Genomic DNA, 21,064 nt, shown 5'->3' with positions numbered 1-21,064 from the left:
AAACTGTTTATGAGGAATCTTAATCAACTTTTTTATGAACTTTAAATGTACTAATATAGGCCTCAAAAATGCTGTACTATGTCTTTACTTTTCCCTGCTGCCCTTATAAGCTCCCTAAACAAATCTGTCCCCGTCAGAGCGCGCTGGACGTCAGGAGCGCAGCGCTGCGCCAAAAAAAATAATTAAACGGGGGGGCGTGTGCGTATATGGCGCACGCGGAGAGCGCAGCGGCACCAGACTCTCTCGGGACAGACAGTCGGCTCTGATAGAGTAAGATTATTTAAAAGGGTTCTGGGACGACGTGAAACTTGGCTGCTCGGCAGCTTGCTGTTCGTCTTTGACAGGAGATTCCCTGCGCGTCTGTCCAAGTGTCAAACCACACAGAATTTCAGCTATCAACGATTTTTCAAAATAAAAGCCTGGCTGGCATTAAAACATTTGAAGCTTGTTTGAGAACGATTCATACCTATTTTGAGATAATGTGTAACCTAATTCACCTTTTCTCCCGAAAGTGACTTTTCCCAGCTCAGTACAGGCTTGGCTAATAACTCATACCCATGACAAGGGTGTATGGAAAAATAAAAATCAACTCTAGGCCTATCAAACTGATTAACCTGCTCAGGAGACTTGTTGGCCCCTATTATCCCTTTGATCAAACACAAACCTGTTTCAGAATATGCACCATGTCAGCTACCTGTAATATAAATTAGATTTGTTCTAAATCTACTAAAGCTACATTTTGAGAACACCCTGGTGAGTTATTGGTTAAGGCAACATAAACTGCTGACCAACATCCTGGGTTCACGTCCGGCCAAGGACCTTTGTTGCATGTTATTCACCATCGCTCTCTCCCCTCCTTTCCTGTCATGTCAGAAATTTAAAAAAAAGATCCTTCACAACTAGATTTTAACTCATCACTCAAGACAGGATGTCATGATTAAGTAGAAAATGCAGGAGCCACTTTAAGGCACATTGTGTTTTAGTGGTGCATATTACCAGAAAAATGAGCGAATTGGTTAAGTGACCACAAAGTATACCAGACAGTACACAGTACACAGACAACCTTGAGGGCCCTTGAGGGTCTGAGCATTGTTTTGTAAATCAATGGTATTACATAAAGCAGCCTGTTCTGGTCATGAATAGGCCTATTCAATCAATTCAGGCAGGCCTATTCTTAGATAAACAAACAAATACAAATAAATGAATGAATATAAGATTCAGAAGATCCGTTAGTACGAGTGAAGAAGCTTTCACCTGTATAACATGATCATCTTCAGGTGAGGTTCAAAGCAGTTCAAGCTTGAAAAGCTCAAAAAACAGCTGCTAAGGGGGCCTTGTCTTTAGTTAGTTTTCTTTTTAAATAAGTTTCAATCTTCAAGACATTAATTATATTTTAAATATTTTAAAAACTGAGACATTTGTTATTTTGTCAAAGTGATGTTTGAACAGCTGATTCACAGAACACACAGAGATACCGGGAAACACTTTGACCGATAACAGTTGGATGAGATAACCAGTGGTTGAATTGTTTTTAAAGAAACAGACAAACCATAAAAGTAAAATTGACCGTTACCTAAAGCATCACCTGTTGTTTTTTTTATTTGCTTTGCTTTTATTTTGAAAGACATCCGCAGCCTTTCCTGCGTGTGCGCGCAGCTCTATCTGTCGGACTTGACGCGCCTCTCTCTCCTCTGTCTGTGTTGCCTTTGCGTTGGGGTGAAGCCGCATAGAAAGCGTCTCCATAATGCGGGCGTGAAGCGCTCCATGTAGCGACGCGGAGGTGGATTTAGGGGCGGAGGGGTGTTCACCGGCATCACAAACACCGGGTACCGGAGGAATACAATGTCGAACCGAAAGCACCGGGACAACCAGGAGATCTGCGCCCGCAAGGTCCGGGAGCTGGCCCAGTCCGGAGTAAACAAACACTGCTTCGAGTGCAGCCAGCCCGGGGTGACTTACACCGACATCACGGCGGGCAGCTTCGTCTGCACGTCGTGCTCCGGAATGCTGTGAGTGAGGGGAGGGGAGGGGGGGGGGGGGACAAAAAAAAACAACCAGCCGCGCCTCCTCCTCCACGGGTTCATTTACTGCACATTTAAGCATCAGTGTGAGGACAAAACCAGATAGTGATTGAGTAAAAGTACCAGGCCTGAGATTGCACCATGCACCACCCTAGAGCCGGATTAACAGTGTGTTATTCTCTTATTCCTCTGCGTTATCGGGGAGTGTTGGTGTGGTGCAACAGCCGAGGTTGTGCGCTCAAATAAATTTACGCAGTCTCTCTCTCTCTCTCGTGCGTGTCTTCCAACAGCTTCATAAACGACAGACCGCTAGTTGGTAATTTTCCAGCTCTGAGTTACGTTTCATTTCGTCATGGTGCAGGTTTGACACGACCCCCCCTCTCTCTCTCTCTCCCTCTCCCTCTCTCTCTCTTACTCTCTCTCTCTCTAGGCTCCTCTCCAGTGTGGGTGTGTATATATATGTGTGTGTGTGTGTGCTGTCACATTCTGTTCTGCATGTTCAGCCTAGTAGTCCCACACACTCTCTCTCTCACACAGGAAGACTGTTTCAACACTTCACCATGAGCGTTATTGCGCAATCCTGCACATGCACAGCAGTTGTCACACTTTGTGTCCCCGGCATGGAGATAATAAGAGGCGTACGGTTCCTGAAACCACATGTTTCTCTGTCACAAGGCACCCTTAAATCCACGGCTCTTGCCCCCCCCCCCCCCCCCCCTTCATCGTGTCTCAGAGGCGAGGAATCGCTGCACATTTTCCTTAGTTTTGACTCCTAAACTCCTCTCTCCATCTCTCCCAGGAGAGGCCTCAACCCTCCGCATAGAGTCAAGTCCATCTCCATGACAACCTTCTCCCAACAGGAAGTGGAATTCCTCCAAAACCATGGCAACGAGGTGAGTGATGTCCCTAAATCTGGGGCTTCGGGGTGGGGCCTGCAGGCAGAGCTTGATGCACAGAAATGTGTGACTTTGTATCAAATGATCTGAGGCCGTTAATCAAATGCTGCAGCGCACCCGACTCTGTTTTTCTGGTTCAAGTTCAGGTTTCAAACTCACTTTCTGAATCTCTGGAATATGAAACGTTCCTTTATGGCGACCAGTGAACCAGTCTTTGTTTTTGGGAAGAATGCTACTGCCAAGAAACAAAAGGACCAGCACTCTCTGGTCCCACCCAAACCATGATCTATTTCCTGTGTGTGTGTGTGTGTGTGTGTGTGTGTGCCAAACCTTTCGAAACCAGGGCACTTCTCCATCAACTGTAAAATGTCCCCGCTCAGCGCATATCTTGATCCCAATAAAATAAATTTAAATGTCAATAAATTTAAGGGATATTTGTGAAATGTTTGTTTAATAAAAACTATAGATTATCAGCATTATAATTGCTTTTTTGTCGTCTGATAAACAGTTATTACTATCTCATAAAACAGCAAATATGAAGCCGAGAAGCTGGAAGCAAAGAGTTTTTGACATTTGTGCCAGAATAAATATGACAAACAATGAATCAATTATCAAAATAGTCATTTGAAGTTGTCAAATATCAATATCTTTTTTTTCCCCCAAATTTATTATTATTATTTTTTTATGTGGTGAAGCTTTTTATTACCCATTTTGGGAACAACCAGTGTGGGCAGCACTCACTGCTGAGCTTTTATCACACAAATATACGCTGAAGTGTTTCAGGCTTATCAAGATGAGTGCTGACTGTTTTTATGAGCTCGCTGTTGGCCAGAATGTATGTATGTGTGTGTGTGTGTGTGTGTGTGTGTTACAATGTGAGGCAGAGCTTTTTCTCCACATCATCCTCTGAAGAGTGATCGGCCGGTTATGATTCGTAGGCAGTAATATTTGTAACACTCATGACTCTTGAACCGGACATGAATCGCTGACAAGAAAATCTTTGTTTGTGAGAGATTCTCCGGGACTATAAGTATAAATTAGACACGGCCCTTTTCCAGCGCTGCAGGTTTCGATTGTTCTCAAAAATGTGTGTGTTCAGGTCGGGAGGAGGACTTGGTTGTGCGTGTTTGACCCAAAGACGGACGGCTGCTCCGACATGAAGGACTCTCAGAAGTTCAAAGAGTTCCTGCAGGACAAATACGAGAAGAAAAAGTGGTGAGAATTTTGGTCCCATGCTAATGTCACCAGGCCAAAGGTTTATCTTAATTATCTCTTCATGATTTGCTGTATAAAATATCAGGAAACAGCAAAAAAATCCTCTTTTCGTTGTCCCCAGAGGATGAATCATCTCAGCCTCAGCTGTGACTTTAGTGCTAATTAGCAAATGTCAGCCTGCTGACACAATAAACTAAGATGCCAACGATGGTAACATCATACCTTCTCTACACCAGCATGTTAAGATTATTTGCAAAAACATTAGCATAAAGCTATGCTAATTTTTCATGTAGCATTTCATTTCATTTGTTCAGATCTTTGGATAATGAGCGAATAGATTGCTGCAGAGACGATGCATTTTTGTAGGCCAAGAGGAAGTTAGCATCGCACTGGTTTCCTCAACAACATGGGATGTTTCCACTGGATTTTGGATTATTGCAGAAAACAAGCTCTGTGGCAAACGAATGTTTTTGACACTTACAAGTTTTATTCAGCACGATCGTCACAAATTGGGATTTTTGAAGCATAAATGCAATCGCTAGAAGTAAAAAAGCTAACGAACTTTGACCGCTAAGCTAAAGGCGGATTTTGAGCTACATTGTATGTCGGAAAATTGCAATAAAACAAGTAAAGTTAGCATGTTAGCATGCTGACATTAGCATTTAGCTTCACAGAGCATGACTCTTGAAAACATTTTTTTTTGAAGATGAATCAATACTCAAAAAATTGTGACGGATGGAATTTTCTCTTCAGTTGTTTTCAGCTCTAACGGGGCAAATTAGATCCAAACAACAACTTATGACGTTTGTTCCAAATTTAGACATTCGCTGAATGAAGTGGAGACGCCCACTCAGAAAAATGAGCTCACGGATAAGAGCTGCTTTCATGCTGGGGATAAAAGAACATTGTTTTGTGTTTAGCTTCAAGCCTTCCTAATCATGGTCTTTGATCGGTGGATAACTGACTTAATGTCCAGTTAGTCACCACAGAACGGCACTAAATAACCTGTCTCTTTCAGGCATTTTTCCAAAAGTAAGAACCGGAGGGATGTGGAGGGTCCTTGGAGCCCGGGGGTCCAGGCAGTGCCCCCCTCCCATGGTCCCTTAACCAACCAGGCCCCCTCCCACAACCTGCCCCCTAACGCCAGGTCCACAAGGCCACTGGTGAGAGGCTGAATGTGTCCTAATTGTGCCTGTAATGGGGTTGAGAGAGCAATGAGGAGGAAGGGGAGAGATGCAAGAGAGAAAGTGGGTGGGTGAGGCAGAAAAAAGAGGAAGTGAAAGAAGACAAAGTAGTTTAAAAATAAAAGTGAATAGAAGGTGAGGAAATGACCTGAATTTGCTTCCACACGGCGCCAGAGAGACTCGTGGTCCGGACAGCTAGAGGGCCAGGTAGCCTCGACATCAAAGCCGCTGCTTATGAATTATTGAGAAAGCATGAAAGAGACTCACTTCTTCTGCCTTTGTGTTTTTTTTTCTTCTTTCTACCCCCTCCCCCCCCATCTGCTTCTTTGTCTGTCCTCTCATCTCTTGCCCGCCAGTCTCAGTCCCAGCTGCCGTCGTGGGATCGAGCTCCCGCCATCTCGCCCGCCGACATGCGGACGGACGTGTTCACCGCTCGGCCGTTGCGCTCCCAAAGCTTCAGAGACCCCACTCTGAAAGGTCGGGGGAAGTCCATCTACATCAGGGGGGGGCTGATATTTTTCAGAACCGAGCGGCGATATCGATCCCTTCACCCTATTTCGTCCTTGTCTCTGATGTAGATCCCACCCTGTGCGGGATAGAGAGGCAGCGGCCGGGCTCGCTGTCGTCGGCGCTGGGGGCTCAGAGCCACGTCCCCTCCTTCCCCGCCCTCCCGCGGCCCTCAGGTGTGTCCTCCCCTTGTTTTATAATCCTTCCTGATCTCAATCGAGCTGGAAATATCATTCATCACACATGCAAACTTTAACAAAATCCACATAAATCAATGGATATGTAATATTTACTATAGTAGGAAGGGAAAAAAGACTACAGGAGAAAGATTGCACCAGGTTTATATTAATCCGCCACTAAAAATAGTCCCTAAAAAGCACTATTCTCCCCGTTATTCCTCCTGCTGTTACACCTTGACAGTGTTTTTTGTTGTGTACCATATCATGTGTGTTTAAAAGCGCTCCATGTCATCTTAGCACACTGGGTTGCTTTTCATGAGTACCAACACTCAACAGGAAACGGATGACAGCGGGGAATGAACAGTCTCTCTTCTCTCCTCCCTTAACTTATCCCTCTCTCTCTCTCTTTTGTCTCTCTTATCTCCCCCTCCCACCGACCTCGTAGCCAGTAGCTCTTTCAAAAACCACTTCACTTTAGGTAAGACGCGGCACCGACCTGCTGCATTTGAATGTGTGCTGAATGGCTGCGATCGATAAGCTCATACCCAAGCGTATCGCTCGTGTGAAAATGGCCGGTTCTGTGGGTCATGCTGGTGCCGACCGTGCCTCACCAATCCTGGCTTCATGTTAGCGGCAGTCTAGAGAGAAGACGCAGCACTCTTGCCATCTATTTGTCGTGGCTGGCCGGCGTCACGCGCCGCAATTTGGGGTCGATATTCTTCTCCATCGCTCAGGTTTCACCGCTTCAAAGCCACATCTGAAGGCTGGGAGGGTCAAGGAGACATAGATAGGGGGAGAAAAAAAACAACACAAGTTTAAAGTTATGCTATTTTTAGGCTGTAGCTGCTGCTGATATTTTCGCACCACGTTGGCGTTGAGGCACTTAAAGAGTATGTAGGACACAGCTGTAATCCCACGATACACACTGACATCCCCAAAGTACTCCAGGAAGTTCAGGCACGTTTGCAAAGATGGGTCCTATCTGGAGCCCCACAGTGGAGTGGAGTGTATGATCACATCCCCAAAACACGCAGCTGACTGTAGCATGCGTTAAACCTTCAAATAATCCGTATCAAGTCAAGTCTGGTCTGGTTTCTGTCACAGACTCCTCCACTGAAAGAGAACGACAAACCTTTTTATGTGTATTCCCATGCTAACACTTTTGGCTGATGCTAGCATGCTTCGTGGCTAATGTTTGTGGAAAGCTTGCTGCCTGCAAACACTTTGTTACCATCTAACAATTGTATTTTCGTGGTTGGCGCTTTGAAAACGATCCAAGAAGTTGTCGCTGTGCTAATCCTGCATTTGACGAGCCTCGTAGCATGGACATGTAGCATATAGCATGAGAGCAACCGCTTTGTTTTGTGACTTTCTTTTCCTTTTATTTTTGTCCATGTGAATGATAATTTGATTTCTGCAATGGTACAACATATGCTATCATATAATCAGATTAAAGTCCATGAATTGATCTGTATTAAGCGTGATGTAATCAATAGTATTCCTTGATTAGCAAGCTCACCTCAAGGTCCATTTAGCAGCTGTTTAGTAACTTTCGATCGGATCACATGATCTTCAGGTGGAGTTTACACAGCTGACATGGAGTTTTAGGGCACTTTAAGGACTTTTCATCCATGTCGTCACTTGATGTAGTTAGATTATTCTACCTCTTAATGACTAGTATCACCAGGATTAAGTATCTTTAGCTCTAGACGTGCTTTTACTTTATACAAACCTGTTGAATTAGTTGTGTGTATGTTAGTTTTTGGGAATTGCGACAGCTCACCTCTGTCTTTGCACTGAAGCTCAGTCTGGTTTCCTCAGGTCGTACGGTATCGGCCTCGGGGACCTCGGGGCCCTTCAGGGCCTTCCCCAAGTCTCTCAGCGTGGACTTCGGAGGTCTGCACCATCCTCATCAGCAGCATCTGCCCCACTCTCTGTCCCAGCAGCAGGCCGGAAGTGTCGGCCAGACGACGACGACGGCGCCGGTCCCTGGCTCCAACCCCCAGGACAGATACGCTGCGGTGTCACATCTGGACAGCTGTTTCATTGACCCACCCACGGTCACGGGTAGGATTTCTAAGTACATTTTGCTGTTAATACTTAAATACTTTTACTTTAATTTCGATTTTGATGAATTGTACTTGTAATGGAGTGTTGTACATTGTTGTACTGGCACGTCTTCCACCACTATGTAATAGATAGAGGGAGAGTTGGAGTGTGTGTGTGTGTGTGATGCAGATTGTCACTGCCAGCTCAACAAGGTTGCATAACATCCTCACACCGAATGCCAAGGCTTTACGCAGCTGAATTACACTCGCTGTGTTTGCTCCAGGACCTTGTTGCATTTTAAAAATCAGCTGTATTAGTCTAATGACCGAGGCGGAGGTTTTTTTAATACACATGATTCACGCAAGGAGCCTTTCGAAGCGCCCTACAAGAAGCGTTGTTGTTTTCCTCCTTCATCACAGCCTCCCCTGCCTTTCAGACTGAGGACGGTTATTGATTTTCTGCCCCGGCTCTCTTTAATTCACTTCAAGCTGAGCGCAGAGACGCTATTTTATTCAGGAGGTTTGTAATGCTTTCCTTCTGCTGATGGCTCACACGCTTAGGATCAACTGTTTGACCTCTTTTTGTTTTTTTGGGGATCTTTCCTCACATTTCGAGATAATAGCGCTTGATCTCATTAGAGTCGTGGTCCGTGTGAAATGCTTGTTCGCAGCTCCACCTGGCGGTCCGCCGCAGTACAACGCCATCTTCGGCAGCAGGCCCTCGTCCAGCTCCACTCCTGCCAGGTAGAGAAAAAAAACAGTCAAATCAGCTTCTGTTTAACGTCACAGATTTTGTTTTTGTATTCCCTGCGTGTGCAGCTCCTTTTAAAGGTCGTATTCTGATTGACTTTTTTCTGCTTCTCCATCCCCAGTTCCCCCGGCGTCGACACGGTCTCCAGCTCCCAAACCTTTGCAAGTAGGTACCGAGCACGAACCGCATTGATTGCTCCTGCTAACCCGGACTGTCCCTCATGTTTTAAAGCCAGCACTCCTAATTAGGATGCATCCGCATGACTCAGAGCGGTGTTGGTTTGAATAGACAGGAATGCACTCTGTTAACCCCGCACACTGTGAATTATCTCCCCCCGTCTCTTCTGTCTCAGATTTCCCAAACCCGTTCAGCTCCAGCTCCGCTTCCCAGCAGCCCGTCGCCCTCTCCCCCAGTAACCCCTTCAGCAACGCATCAGGAGGTGAGACTCGGGTTCTTGAGACGTTCCTCTGCTGCTGACTTTTTTTTTATTATGGGGAATGGTCACTTCTTACCATGTTATACATTCATTAAAAAAAAAAGTCCTGGTTTTGTTTTAGAGAAAGGGTTTTGTGTTCATGGGATTACTTTGCAGGATGATACAATCCAGATTCTGTATGTAGAAAGTCTTGTTATTCCTATTTCATATAAAATGCAGAAGCTAACAGGAAAACATTTCTCTTCACGCGGATCTCTTTGCTGTTTCTGATCTCGCTGTATGTGGGTGCATCTTTTTCTCCAGGTGACTCCAGTGCATTCGTCACCTCGCCCACCTCCGACTTTCCTCCGTCTGCCTCCTTCCCAGCACCCAACACCCAGAATGCATTTCACCATGAGTCAGCCAGCAACCAGGAAGCCAACGGTAAAGCTTTTTAAAAATATTTGTCTTGTGTGTTTTAACACTGTCTTCTTATTTGCAGAGAAGATTGTGTCAATGTACTATTTTGGTTTCATTAATGGGTAACAGAAATGTGTTGAGGTTTTGAATTTGTACATCAATTACAGTCGTAGTGAATTAAAGTTTATTATAAAACATAAAATGGACTTCAGACTCACCTAAATCACTTGAGAAACAAAGCCTTTCCTCTTCAGGGAGACTATTAATCCTGCTCTCTATAGCTTAGACTACACCATGCACAACATTTCATGGCAATCGATCCAAATAGTTTTTGAGATATTTCAGTTTGGACCGAAGTGGTGGACTGACTGATATTCTGTCCTTCTTAAATTATTTAAAAGCACATAAAATATAGTATTTAACAAAAACTTTAAAAAATAATAATACAATCTGCAAGGGAGAACAAAAGCCTAATTTATCACAGTTCTGTTTTGATTCAAAATATCAAATATACACTTCACTGATCCGATTACAATTTTGAATAAAAGTAATTCGTTTCAAAGCAAGAAATCTTTATCCTACTAAGAAAGAAAAAAAAGCCAAATATAAAAGTAATACGAATTTAAATAATCATAAAAGAAAAAAAGACATTGAGCCATAAATAGAGTAGAATAAAAGCTGCTGCTGCTGTAGCATGCCAGCCATATATTTAATAATCATGATATACAGTATCTGAGCATCTGTCCCGTTTTGTGTGTTTCAGGTTTCGCCTCCTTCCCTGCGCCCGACTCGCAGCCCAAAGTCCCTCGGCCGATGTCGGTGAACCCGTTTACGGTGCGTTCACTGCCTCGCAAACAAGTGGCACCAAAGTGCACTTCACGGGGAATAAAAGAGGGCCTTATTTGTATTTTTGTTTTTCTTCACGGGAAGTGTAGTAAAAAGTCTCACCCTTTCTCACCCTTGCCTCTCTTGTCCTTTTCAGGGGAACGTTTACCCCAGTCGAGGGACGTCGCGAAACCCTTTCATCTGACTCCCCCCCACCTCTCCTTACTTCACCCACCCATTTGTCTCCCTCTGGGAACCCGAGAGAGAAGTGAACTTAAGGAGTCGCTGCCATTTCAATGCCTCTGGAGTGTTGTCACCCTCTGGGGGAGGGTTTGACGTAACCCAATTACACCCTCTCTCTCTTTCTCTCTCTCTCTCTCTCTCTCTCTCTCTCTCTGTCTGTGTTTCCGTGTGAATGTAATTATGTGTGTGTGTGTGAGAGAGATCGGTCGCCTGCCGTGTTTGTACCACGTGACATTACGTCAAAAGGTGTTAGTGTGCCGGTAGACGCCAACCTCAGGGCTCAGTGGGAGTCGCGAGTAAACTACTTTTTTTTAATTTTTTTGCAGAAACCCACATATATGACACACACATACATGTCGCTGCTGCTACTTTGCTTTCATCTCCTGCTTAAAAAGTGCAACGTAACAGCCCGCCAGTGAATGCATCAGCGTTGTGTCCTGGTTTTTAAAAACAACAACAACAACAACAAAAAGTCTCTCCGTTGTCCAAAGGAAGAGCCAGTTGAGACTCTGCATCACGAGTTTCTACAGAGGGTCATAAACAGCCTTAACAGCCTCCTGATGCATGTGAATTAGCTTTTCTATGTGATGGGTGTGGGGGACATGTTTGCATTCATCACGGTTTTATTTTATTTTAATTATTTTATTTTTAGGTCATCCTTTTGCAGAATAATCTATGTTTTTTTCCACTTCCTAGGCTGCATGCGCTTAGAGGGCTAAAAGGAGATACTACTGAATGTAAAAAAAAGAAGAAATCAGAATTACTTAAATGTGTATATATATAGATATATCTATATATATATATATATATACTTCATGGCTTCATGTTCCGGACCAAAATGTTTCTCGGTTGTTCTTTTTTTTTTTCGGTTTGACATTGGAGGCGAAGTTCATTTCCCTTATTTTGCCAAAAAGAAAAAGAGATTCATGTGTCTTTGTAATGACAAGTATTCATGTTCATAAAATCAGTTTGTTGCTTCTTAAGACAGTTTGGAGTGTTTCTTTTTGTGTGTTTTTTTTACTCATCTCCTAAACAAAAATACAAGCATGAAATGAGAAAATATTCTTAGTTCTTGAGCGTAATAGAAGCTTTATTTTGAAAGGATGTAGTGACTTCTTCTAACAGCAGAGGGCGCTTGATACCCACTCTCCTCTGACCTCGTGCGCAAGGTTACTTTCGGATGCATATTGCATAACAACATACATACTGCATAAGCGTGCAGTACCCTTCCCAGCTTTCAGGATGACTATTAATAGAGCATTTTTTTTAAATATTCATTGACATGTAGAATTCAGAGTAAATCGAAAACATGCATGCTATTGGTGTTATTCGATGGGCTTTCTCTCAGACAGTGAGAGATGGACGTTTCACTGCTCAGCCAGACAGTCGAGAAAAAAACCCACAACAGATCAAAATCATACTCAGACAGTCTGAGTGGCACAAATATGGCGTCTACAAACGCCTCGTTTATTACATTACAGCAGCTCGATGTACTGTTTGTGTAGCATTTAGGAAACAATAAAATCAAAACGACTGTATCCCCACAGGGTGTAATGGTTTCACTGTTAACCTAGATTTTAAATAAGCTTATGCGAGCTGCTTATGCTGCATTTAATGTAATGTATCCATTTCAAAAGCTGCAGGGCTTTAAAAGTTGAGTTGAGGTATAAAACGTATGAATGCAGGACAGAGGTTTGATTTTTATTTTTTCCAAACAATAAATAGAACAGGATGAACTCCCGGCAGAGCCAATACTGAAATCCTACTCCACACACTGGAAGTGTTGCTACCTTCACGTGCTGTAGGAAATATTACATGTTGCTTGAGTGAGCCTCAGTTGAACTCCCAAGATGCAATACAATCCACCTCATAGCAGCACGAGAAACAAGTAAACATTGAAAAAGAGCGAATGGAAATGAAATAGATAAAATCAGAGAATGCATAGAGACATTAAAAAGCTACATTACATAAATTAGATTATATTACATATGTATTATGGCATATAAATGACTACATTTTGAAAAATATACATTTGTAAAAAAACAAGTTCAGTGGTGTCACAAACAAAGCTTCACTAAATACTCAAAAAAGTGAAAATGTAAGGACACAGGAAGCAACAACACCTGGTGGAGATGAAGCTAATTTATTACTGTTGTGCGAACATGGTGACTTATTTCTAAAAATAAACCTGTTTTGTCTCAAACTAGGTGAAACTCACACAAACTATTATTGCTATCTTCCTGCAAATAATGAAACTTTGCAGATAATGTATAGTCTGCTGTGTGTAATTAAGGCTACTCGGAGGCAACCGAGTTGGAGGGTATTTTCCAGAAGTCTAACATGAGTTGAGTATTTTATTTTAGTGGTGTCAATATAGTTTGTTTTTGTCATTATCCAACATCTTACTGTAGATCTCTGTGGTATAGTTTAAAAAGTGTACATACATTTCTACATTTTACATACATAACTGTGTCTCTATAGATTCACTGTTTTGTTCTTCCTTTAGTTTTAGTTCAGTTTATAGTTAAGATTATCGCTATGTTTAATCATCCTATAGTTTTTACTTGTTATAGTCTCGCATGTAACAGCGAAACGGCCAAATCAAACACAAGACTATAACAATGCTACACTGTTGTTGCTGCTGCTGGTGATCTTGTGCACTACTGTTTTGTTTATTTTTTCCTACTTAGTTAATTTAATACGATTCTACTTAGTGTATATACTGTGCATTTTTATTACTTTATCTTCTTAAATCTAATAGGTCCTGCTCGGTTATTTTTATTTTATTACATTGTATATATTGTGCATTTTACACACTTAATATTTTTATTCTATTGTGTAACCCTGTTTGCTGCTGCCACAGACAAATTTCCCCTTGGGGATGAATAAAGTACTATTCTATTCTATTCTATTCTATGTGCATTGATAAAGTACTCTGCCTCTATCTATCCAATTCAATTAAGAGCATTGACATGCACGGGGGGGGACAGCTTGGCGAGTCGGGTGCTCTCGTGTCGGAGCCCGGGCTCGGTCCGTGAACGCACCAGTGCTCCAGAGTACTAGTACAGCGGGTGAGTGACAGTCCCGCTCCACGGTAGCTGCTCCGCTGCTCTCCACTCCACAGCCACAAGACTGGAGCCGAGCAGAGCAGAGCAGGGCAGGGCAGGGGTGGGGGGACAGACAGACAGATAAACAGACTGCTGCAGGACGGACTCTGTGCGGTGTGATGTGCAGTAAATGGGATTAAAACGCTCAGACGGCGCTTGAACCACGAGCAGCAGTAGCAGTAGTAGTAAAGGGGGGGGGAGCTCCGCATGCGTTCGCCCGTGTGGAGAACTTGCTCCGACCTGTCCGTCGGACTGCAAACAAACCAACCCGAAGACGAGCAAAACTAACGACAGCTGCCAAACAAACCCGGGTTCAGGGTTCAACCGCCGGACTCAGCAGCAGCAGCAAACCCCAAAACTCCCCTCTCACATGCCTGCGTTGATGTGGGAGAGAGGGAGGGGAGCGGAGCCGGGGGACGTTTGAATCGTCTCTCTCTAAACTTGCAGAAAATACTACAAGAGAAATTTAAAAAAAGAGTTTGTGCCCGTAAGGGGAGGGAGGGAGGGAGTTAAAGGAAATATGTCGGACGTGATGGAGAGCCAGGCGGGCGACCTGCAGAGCTGCGAGGACGTGCGGAAGAGCGGCTACCTCCGCAAGCAGAAGTCCATGCACCGGCGGTACTTCGTGCTCCGCGCCGCCTCGGAGCGCGGCCCGGCCCGCCTGGAGTACTACGAGAGCGAGAAGAAATTCCGCGGCAAGGCCCCCATCCCGAAGAAAGCGGTGGCGCTCGAGACGTGCTTCAACATCAACAAGCGGGCCGACGCCAAGAACAAGCACATGATCGTGCTGTACACGCGGGCCGAGAGCTTCGCCGTGGCCGCGGAGAGCGAGGCGGACCAGGACGAGTGGTACCAGGCCATGGTGGAGCTGCAGTGCAAAAGTAAGTCAAGAGGCGCACGCACACACGCATTGCATGCACGCATTGCACGCACGCTCCCAATACTGTGCCGAGGCTCTGCGCGCGAGGAGAAACGTGGCAGCGCCTTGCAGATCTCGAGCGGCAAGAAGCGCACTGCAGATCGGGACATGTCTCGTTCCAGCGTTTCTTTTGGGACACCGTGCACCAGGGTTTGTTTAAAAACCATTACAGCTCGCCGAGCCAAGTTTACATTGTTTGTTTCTTCCATTGCCGTGTACACACATTTGAAGGTGGGTGGTGCTTTACACTTTTTAAGAAAACAGGTCGAAGTTCTTTCGGAATGGCCTCCGAGAGGAGTGTGTGTGTTTGTAAACACGTGCCTTTAAGCTGCGCTGTGGAGTTTATCCCCCCACCACCACCACCACCACCAGCTCTTATCATACTGGTGTCAGGCTTGATATTTACTCCCAGTTGTCCTCCAGACTTTTGGGGTTTTTTGGGGGCCTCAGCTGTGTGCAAGCTTTGTCTCTCTTTCCCAACTCAAACCCCCCCCCCCCCCTCTTGTTTACTTTGCCTGCTCTGCTTTTCTGCTGACACTGCAGTATTACATCAGGCATTGGTCCTGCAAGAGGAGAAAAATGTCCCAAAAAGTAGAGAGAGAGAGAGAGAGAGAGAAGCGCATTAGCACCTGAGAGGCTCATTCATTCATTAAATATTCATATTTCCTGACTGTAGCTAAGCAGCTTAGGCTGTCCCATCAAGCTTCTCCTGCAGATGGATTTATCTAACGCTGAAAATGTGCAAATGGCCTTTTCTCCAACACTGTCTATCAGCCGCTTGTGTCAACACAGCTGTCGTGAGAGCAGAGGTGGAAAAAACCCCAGTTCGAATCACCTGTTCGGCCTTCGCTGTGAGAGAACCACAAAGGGACTCGTGACGCAATCGCTGGTAAAGTAAAGATACGGGTTCAAGGTGCACGTGACCTCCTGTTTCTGTTACATAAAGCAGCCGAGGAGGAGAAGAAGATTTCATTTTTTTTAAAACACAGCAGAGTTGCTTCGAGGTGGTTGATTTGGGAGCACCGAAAAAGCCGAGTCAGGGAGAAAGTCTTGTGTAACCTGTGCAGATTTGGAGTTGGCGTCAATGTGTTGCCCCCCTCCCCTTGTTGCTTTTACGTAACTGTGTCTGTGGGTGGTGCGCGGCCCACTCCTCCCAACTATTTGACGAGTTCCCGCGAGACGGCAGAGTGAGCAGACAGATGTTGGAGCCGAGAGGACTGTGAGAAAACCGTCTCCGAAAGAGCAGGCCGTCTAATCTACGGTCACTTAAGTGGTTTGGTGTGTAAAGGTCAGAAATGGGCGGGAGCTCAGCAGGTGAGTTACGCGCTCCCTCCTCTACGAAGAAGCCAGACCACCAGCAGGCCCGAGCATCACACTGCCGCGGCTCGTCTTTGAAATTACAGGTCCGGTGTGACGCGCTGACGGGCCGCTCGTCTCCCGCTTTTGTTGCTTCACGTGTTGGGTTTCTCGTGTAAATCACGCTCCCCCCCAACCCTCCTCTGCTATGTGCAGATCATGAAGTTTCAAGTCTTCGGCACCTGTATGTGGACTGAACCTTCTCACCCCCCCTCCCCTCCCATGCTGTCTCCCCGGCCTCGTCCACACACACACTGTCACTCCAGTGGCGTCAGTACAGTCAGGTATCTGTCTCCCTCACTCGTCCTGGTGGGGAGACAGAAGAATTCACAGCCTGCAGGGTCTTCCAGAGGACCCCCCCTCCCTCGATGCGATTGATTCCCGCGTAGCCGTTCGTATGGAGCCGTCAAGCTGCTGCAGGAGGGGAAGTTCTCAGCCGGAGCTGGGATCAAAGTTATGGGTTGGGGCTTGGAATAATGGGGTTGCTTTGAGTCGGCACAGCGAGAGGTTCCCCCAGCTTGCATGCATACAGTGGAAGCACAATAAATACCGCTCACGTCCACGCTGCTTTGGTGCGGCGGGCTCTGGGAAACTCTCCTAAAGCGGCCCGGGATCCGTCCCAATATCACGCGGCCTTCCCCCCTCGAGCCGGGCGGTAATTGCACAAACACGAGCCAGCTGCCGTGTAGGGCGATATTAGGATCCCAGTTATTTATTCAGCTGAGTCCCGGTAAGACCCTGTCGGGCAGCGAGTACAGTATCAGGCTTGAGGGCAGCTATTTGCTCAGCTATTAGGAGTCAGTCGAGTGTGTAAAGGCTTAACCTCGGTGGAACAGGAGGGAGGTGCGGCCCATGGTTGCCGGTTTGCCAGGAAAACTGTCCCGCAGTTCAGGCACACACCTCAGGAATTGTTGTTGACCTCAATGAAACAATATGGCGGGAGTCAAACTTGCGCGTGCAGAGAGGCTGCATGGATTACAGCAGCAAAATAAATAGTTTTTTTGCACTTAAGGTCCCTAAACTCATGCACAGAACTTATTTTCTGCAATAACTAACTTGTTGGATTACAAAGATACGTCATCCCTGCAGCACTCTTTAGTGATTGGCTTTTGTTCCCTTTTTTTCTGACATTTCGGAGACTCTACAATTGTCAAAAATAATCAAACAGATGAAACAATAATGCAAATAATCACTAGTTGGAGCTCAACTCAAACGAACCCCAAAACGATTAGCACAGCTAAAAGGACTTTTAACTAAAAAAACACAGAATTAAACTTTCATTCTGACAAAAACAGACCAATTTTTTGAGCAAACTCCATCTGTTGATTTCCAATTGATATGCATCTCGTCTTCAGATGGTTTGTTGACTTCGCTGCAGTACAGCAAAGCTCTGTGGAATTTAGTTTTCCGTGCTCGGAGCTGATAATGACATGGTTACTGTTCATGCTAATCCCCTGACCTCAGTGTGAGCAGTATTCCCCTGACTGTAGATGTGTTTTCACTCCGGTCGGCGGATTACCAGGATGTAGTTTTTGACACTTTTAAAAACACCACAAAGCAAACGCCAGAGTTTCAGTGTGGGCAAATCACACCAGAACTCTCACACCCTAACTAATATGAGGAGAAATGTGTTTTTATGTGAGTTGCGTATAGAAGGCCTCTCTGTCAGACTCTCTGATTGTCGTTTGGCTGCTCTGACCAATGAGATTTGGATCTCACCGGTGGTTCGCAGAGCCGTCCGATTAAACGTTAAGCTGCGCTTAAGCACTGCTCATCTCCCTAATTAGGGAGTAATTATTGTCTCGAGGGCCAGCCGCTGGTGGCACAGAGGCTGTGTGCTAATAGAGTTGGAGAGGAGAGAGTCTCTGAGGAGGGGAGAACATACAAACTATCACCTTGGGGTCACCAAGATCCATTTAGTCGATGAGCGGCTATATGTTGAGCAGGAAGGAGCCGTGGCGCGTAGTAAACCCTTATATGGCGAGCCGCATTGATCGCTATTTGGTTGATACGGGCCCATTACCGCCGTCATAGTGGAGGTCAGGAGGCTGATGGGTTGGGATTCATCGGCCTTACAGTGAACGCATTAGAAGGAGACGTGAGGGAAGAGCTTCCTCATTAGCTGCTGTGCTGCTCCTCTGGGAGGTTCAACACAACGTACTGCATTGATTGGATGGACTGTAACACCAGGCGCTGGGCAAAGGATGAATCCCGCCGGTCACAATCTTTGCAGTAAATAAAAAAAAAAAAATGCCAAATGTAGAAACATACTAATAATATTGTAAAAGGAAGGAACTTTATGTTTCTGGAATGAAACCCAGGAGTTGTCGAGTAAAATGAGGTGAAAGTGGTTAAAAACGTCTTAGCACAAAGGAATGTAGAGGGTATTGAATCATTTTCCTATTTCTCTTGGACGCACACACACTTTCTCCAACTAATGATTTTATACGCTTAAACCTTAATTGAATTCTCTGCACTTTTTATATGAACTTACGTATGAAAACTTTCTGTTAAAAAGAAACTTGGAGAGGCCACTTGCCCAGAAGACCAGAACAAATTCCTGAATGATTTAATTCCAAGATTTAATTTATCCGCTCTGGAAGATTTGCGCAAGATGAAAGTCATTTTTTCAAAGCCAAATATTCTTTGCTAAAAAGAAAAACATGAAGCTGGACCGTAATAGTAAGCACAGTGTTGTTCCCATTTCCAATGAACTCGGGGGACTCTTTGCATGTTCTGCTTGGATGTTGCTGGGACATTATGTTCACTAACTCCGAGCCAGGCTCACCAGCAATGTCCAAGATGGCGGCCGGTTTGGTGAGAGCATCTGAGCAGATTTTTCAGAGAGCTTCAGATCACTTTCATGGAGTTTCTCTCGTGCGTCTTGTCAAAAGGGACGGCAAACCTTGCGTAGGATAATTTCCTACACTTACGTGTGTCTTTGCTTGTGTGTGTGTGTGTGCTCCTCCGGCTAAACACAAACCACATGTGAAACAAACCTTCAGGCAGATGCTGGTGTTGCGGAGGCATTGTGTCCCTGAGTGTGGGCCCAGATAGGGGGATTACAGATGGTAAGCGATGGATGAAGAGATGGGAAGTGGAGGGGTTGAAAAAGAGGGAAACAGGCACACATGGGAGGAAGAGATTAGACCAACTGTTTTCACTGCCGAGTGTCTCTCTCTCTCTCTTTTTTTTTTTTCTCCCTGAGACACACGCTAGGACAAAAAGTCCACAGCTGTCTCCTATCTGGTAAGCGGCTATGGCAGCGGGGGTGGTATAGGGGGCACGGCGGCCATTAGAAAATGGGGCTCAGCCCTCAAGAAGTTTGTGTGCAGCGTTCTGCGGTGTTATGGCTGCAGCACGCCGTGCTAGGGCAATGAGATCAGAAACTTGAAACAGAACCTAGTGAGAGTCAGCCGGTTCACTGCCAGAGTCGTTCTCCCTGATTTACAGGCTGCATTAGCTGACTAAGAAGAGGGATTTTATTCTGAATCTTGCTACAAGATACTGAATAGAAATGCATTAAATATACGTTGCCTGACTGTAGTTTTTAAAGATGGAAATGAGAGGCGGTGGCAACACTTTGGTGTTGTTTTAGTGCCTAAACATGAACCTTTTTATATTTTAAAACTTAATCTTAAATCAACTAGAATCCCACCCATTCTTCAATTATTCTTCAATAAGAATATCTGTTCTTGCGGCTGAGCTGATACAAGCTACTATGGAAGACCTACTTCCTTCGAACACTAATCAGCCACTCAGGGGAGGAACTGTCAATATCCCAGCAGGCATCTGGCCGCCCCAGGGGGGTAAATATCCCAGCCCCATACCCCGCTAAACACACACACACACACTCCAGCAGCACGTTACAAAGTAAGGGAGACACTGAGCCGCCTAAAAGCCAATAACTCACATTTAAAAAACCCCAGTTAGAGAAAATGAGGGTAGATTATGGCCTCTTTATATACCGTCTATGGTATCAGGGGAGGCAGGTCGAGCACAGCAAATACGCGTCATGAATAGACGGCAGTGTCGGCCGCGTAGGTCGCCGCTCTCGAGAGCGAGCGCACGCACGACTGAAAGTTTCATGTGTGGTCGCGGTCGAAAGCGAAGTAAACAACTGATGCGTGAATAAGCCAGTGTGAGTTGTTTTTTAGTTTGCTAAAAAGGGGGAACACGATGTCAAAGCTTTGGAACAAGTCACAGTTACCTTGCGTGAACCCTTTGACCCGATATACACCCTCCCATCAAGGTTGCATCGGCCTCATTCAACCAAGCAAGCTCAGCACTCAAAGCGTTATCACCCCCAGGTGTGTTTTGACTCCTCGTGCATCCGCCTTTAAGATCCATCTCCTGTTATCTGCTGCTATGTGCGCGTGTTTTTCTGAGGGCTCATTATGTTGTATAGGGGCGGCAGAAGCTGACCGGCTGATAACCTCTTCATGCCAAGTGGGGGAAAAAACCGCTCCCAACAACCATGTCTGCTGAGCTCCACACTGCCATTGCAATCTATAATTCATAACCTTCGCTTTATGTAACTCTGACGGGACGGTCTACGACGTTCGATGGGAGCAAATCGGTCGGCGTCCCTGTAGGGGTCTGGGGAAAGCCTCTTAAAGGTTTTCAGTGCTTTTGAGAGTCTCTGATAAGTGCGCGCAGTCCGAGTGGCCCTGAGATCAAGGGTGTCGGTGTGTGGGGAGTGCTGTCGAGGGCACAGCTGAGGTTTAAGGCTGCACTGTACTCAAAACAAACAACACACTTGTGCTCTCCTAAAAGACGTGTTATCCGGCTCTTGAAAAGGAAAAACGATACTCCTCGAGGAACATGCAGTCTCAAGAAGCAACGGGATCGCAAGTTTGATTGTAGAATAATTAAAGGCTGTGATAAGACTTTTTTTTAATCCAAGCAATCCTTTCCTCCTTAAATATTCTTGGAAAAGACCACCCCCCCCCCCCACCCTGCGGTCCCTAGTTCCCTT

The 21,064-nt window shown here is 45.4% G+C and overlaps 2 protein-coding genes across 3 annotated transcripts in view; both read left to right on the top strand.

Moving 5' to 3' along the window:
- Positions 1-1,702: 1,702 nt before the first annotated feature.
- agfg2 (ArfGAP with FG repeats 2) lies at positions 1,703-11,687 on the top strand. 2 transcript variants are annotated; one of them, XM_076112314.1, is made up of 14 exons: positions 1,703-2,009; positions 2,821-2,914; positions 4,017-4,132; positions 5,151-5,295; positions 5,673-5,793; positions 5,895-5,999; positions 6,448-6,480; positions 7,824-8,069; positions 8,722-8,794; positions 8,923-8,966; positions 9,154-9,240; positions 9,541-9,660; positions 10,400-10,470; positions 10,619-11,687. In XM_076112314.1, exons 1-14 carry the CDS (start codon positions 1,843-1,845, stop codon positions 10,664-10,666), a joined length of 1,470 nt encoding a protein of 489 aa, XP_075968429.1. In that variant the 5' UTR covers positions 1,703-1,842; the 3' UTR covers positions 10,667-11,687. The 2 variants fall into 2 exon arrangements, with proteins under 2 accessions (XP_075968429.1, XP_075968430.1); XM_076112315.1 differs by lacking the exon at positions 6,448-6,480.
- A 2,643-nt stretch (positions 11,688-14,330) lies between these two features.
- LOC142971696 (insulin receptor substrate 1-B) overlaps positions 14,331-21,064 on the top strand; it is a 33,906-nt gene continuing 27,172 nt past the window's right edge. Inside the window, exon 1 of the mRNA XM_076112313.1 lies at positions 14,331-14,692. Coding sequence (XP_075968428.1) covers positions 14,332-14,692 — 361 coding nt within the window. The 5' untranslated portion in view covers position 14,331. The remainder of the gene's footprint in view (positions 14,693-21,064) is intronic.

This window comes from Anarhichas minor, unplaced genomic scaffold (genome assembly GCF_050575085.1).
Source record: "Anarhichas minor isolate MPS153535 unplaced genomic scaffold, ASM5057508v1 ptg000049l, whole genome shotgun sequence".
In the NCBI taxonomy this organism is placed as follows: domain Eukaryota; kingdom Metazoa; phylum Chordata; class Actinopteri; order Perciformes; family Anarhichadidae; genus Anarhichas; species Anarhichas minor.
This window is presented reverse-complemented; position numbering and strand designations above follow the sequence as displayed.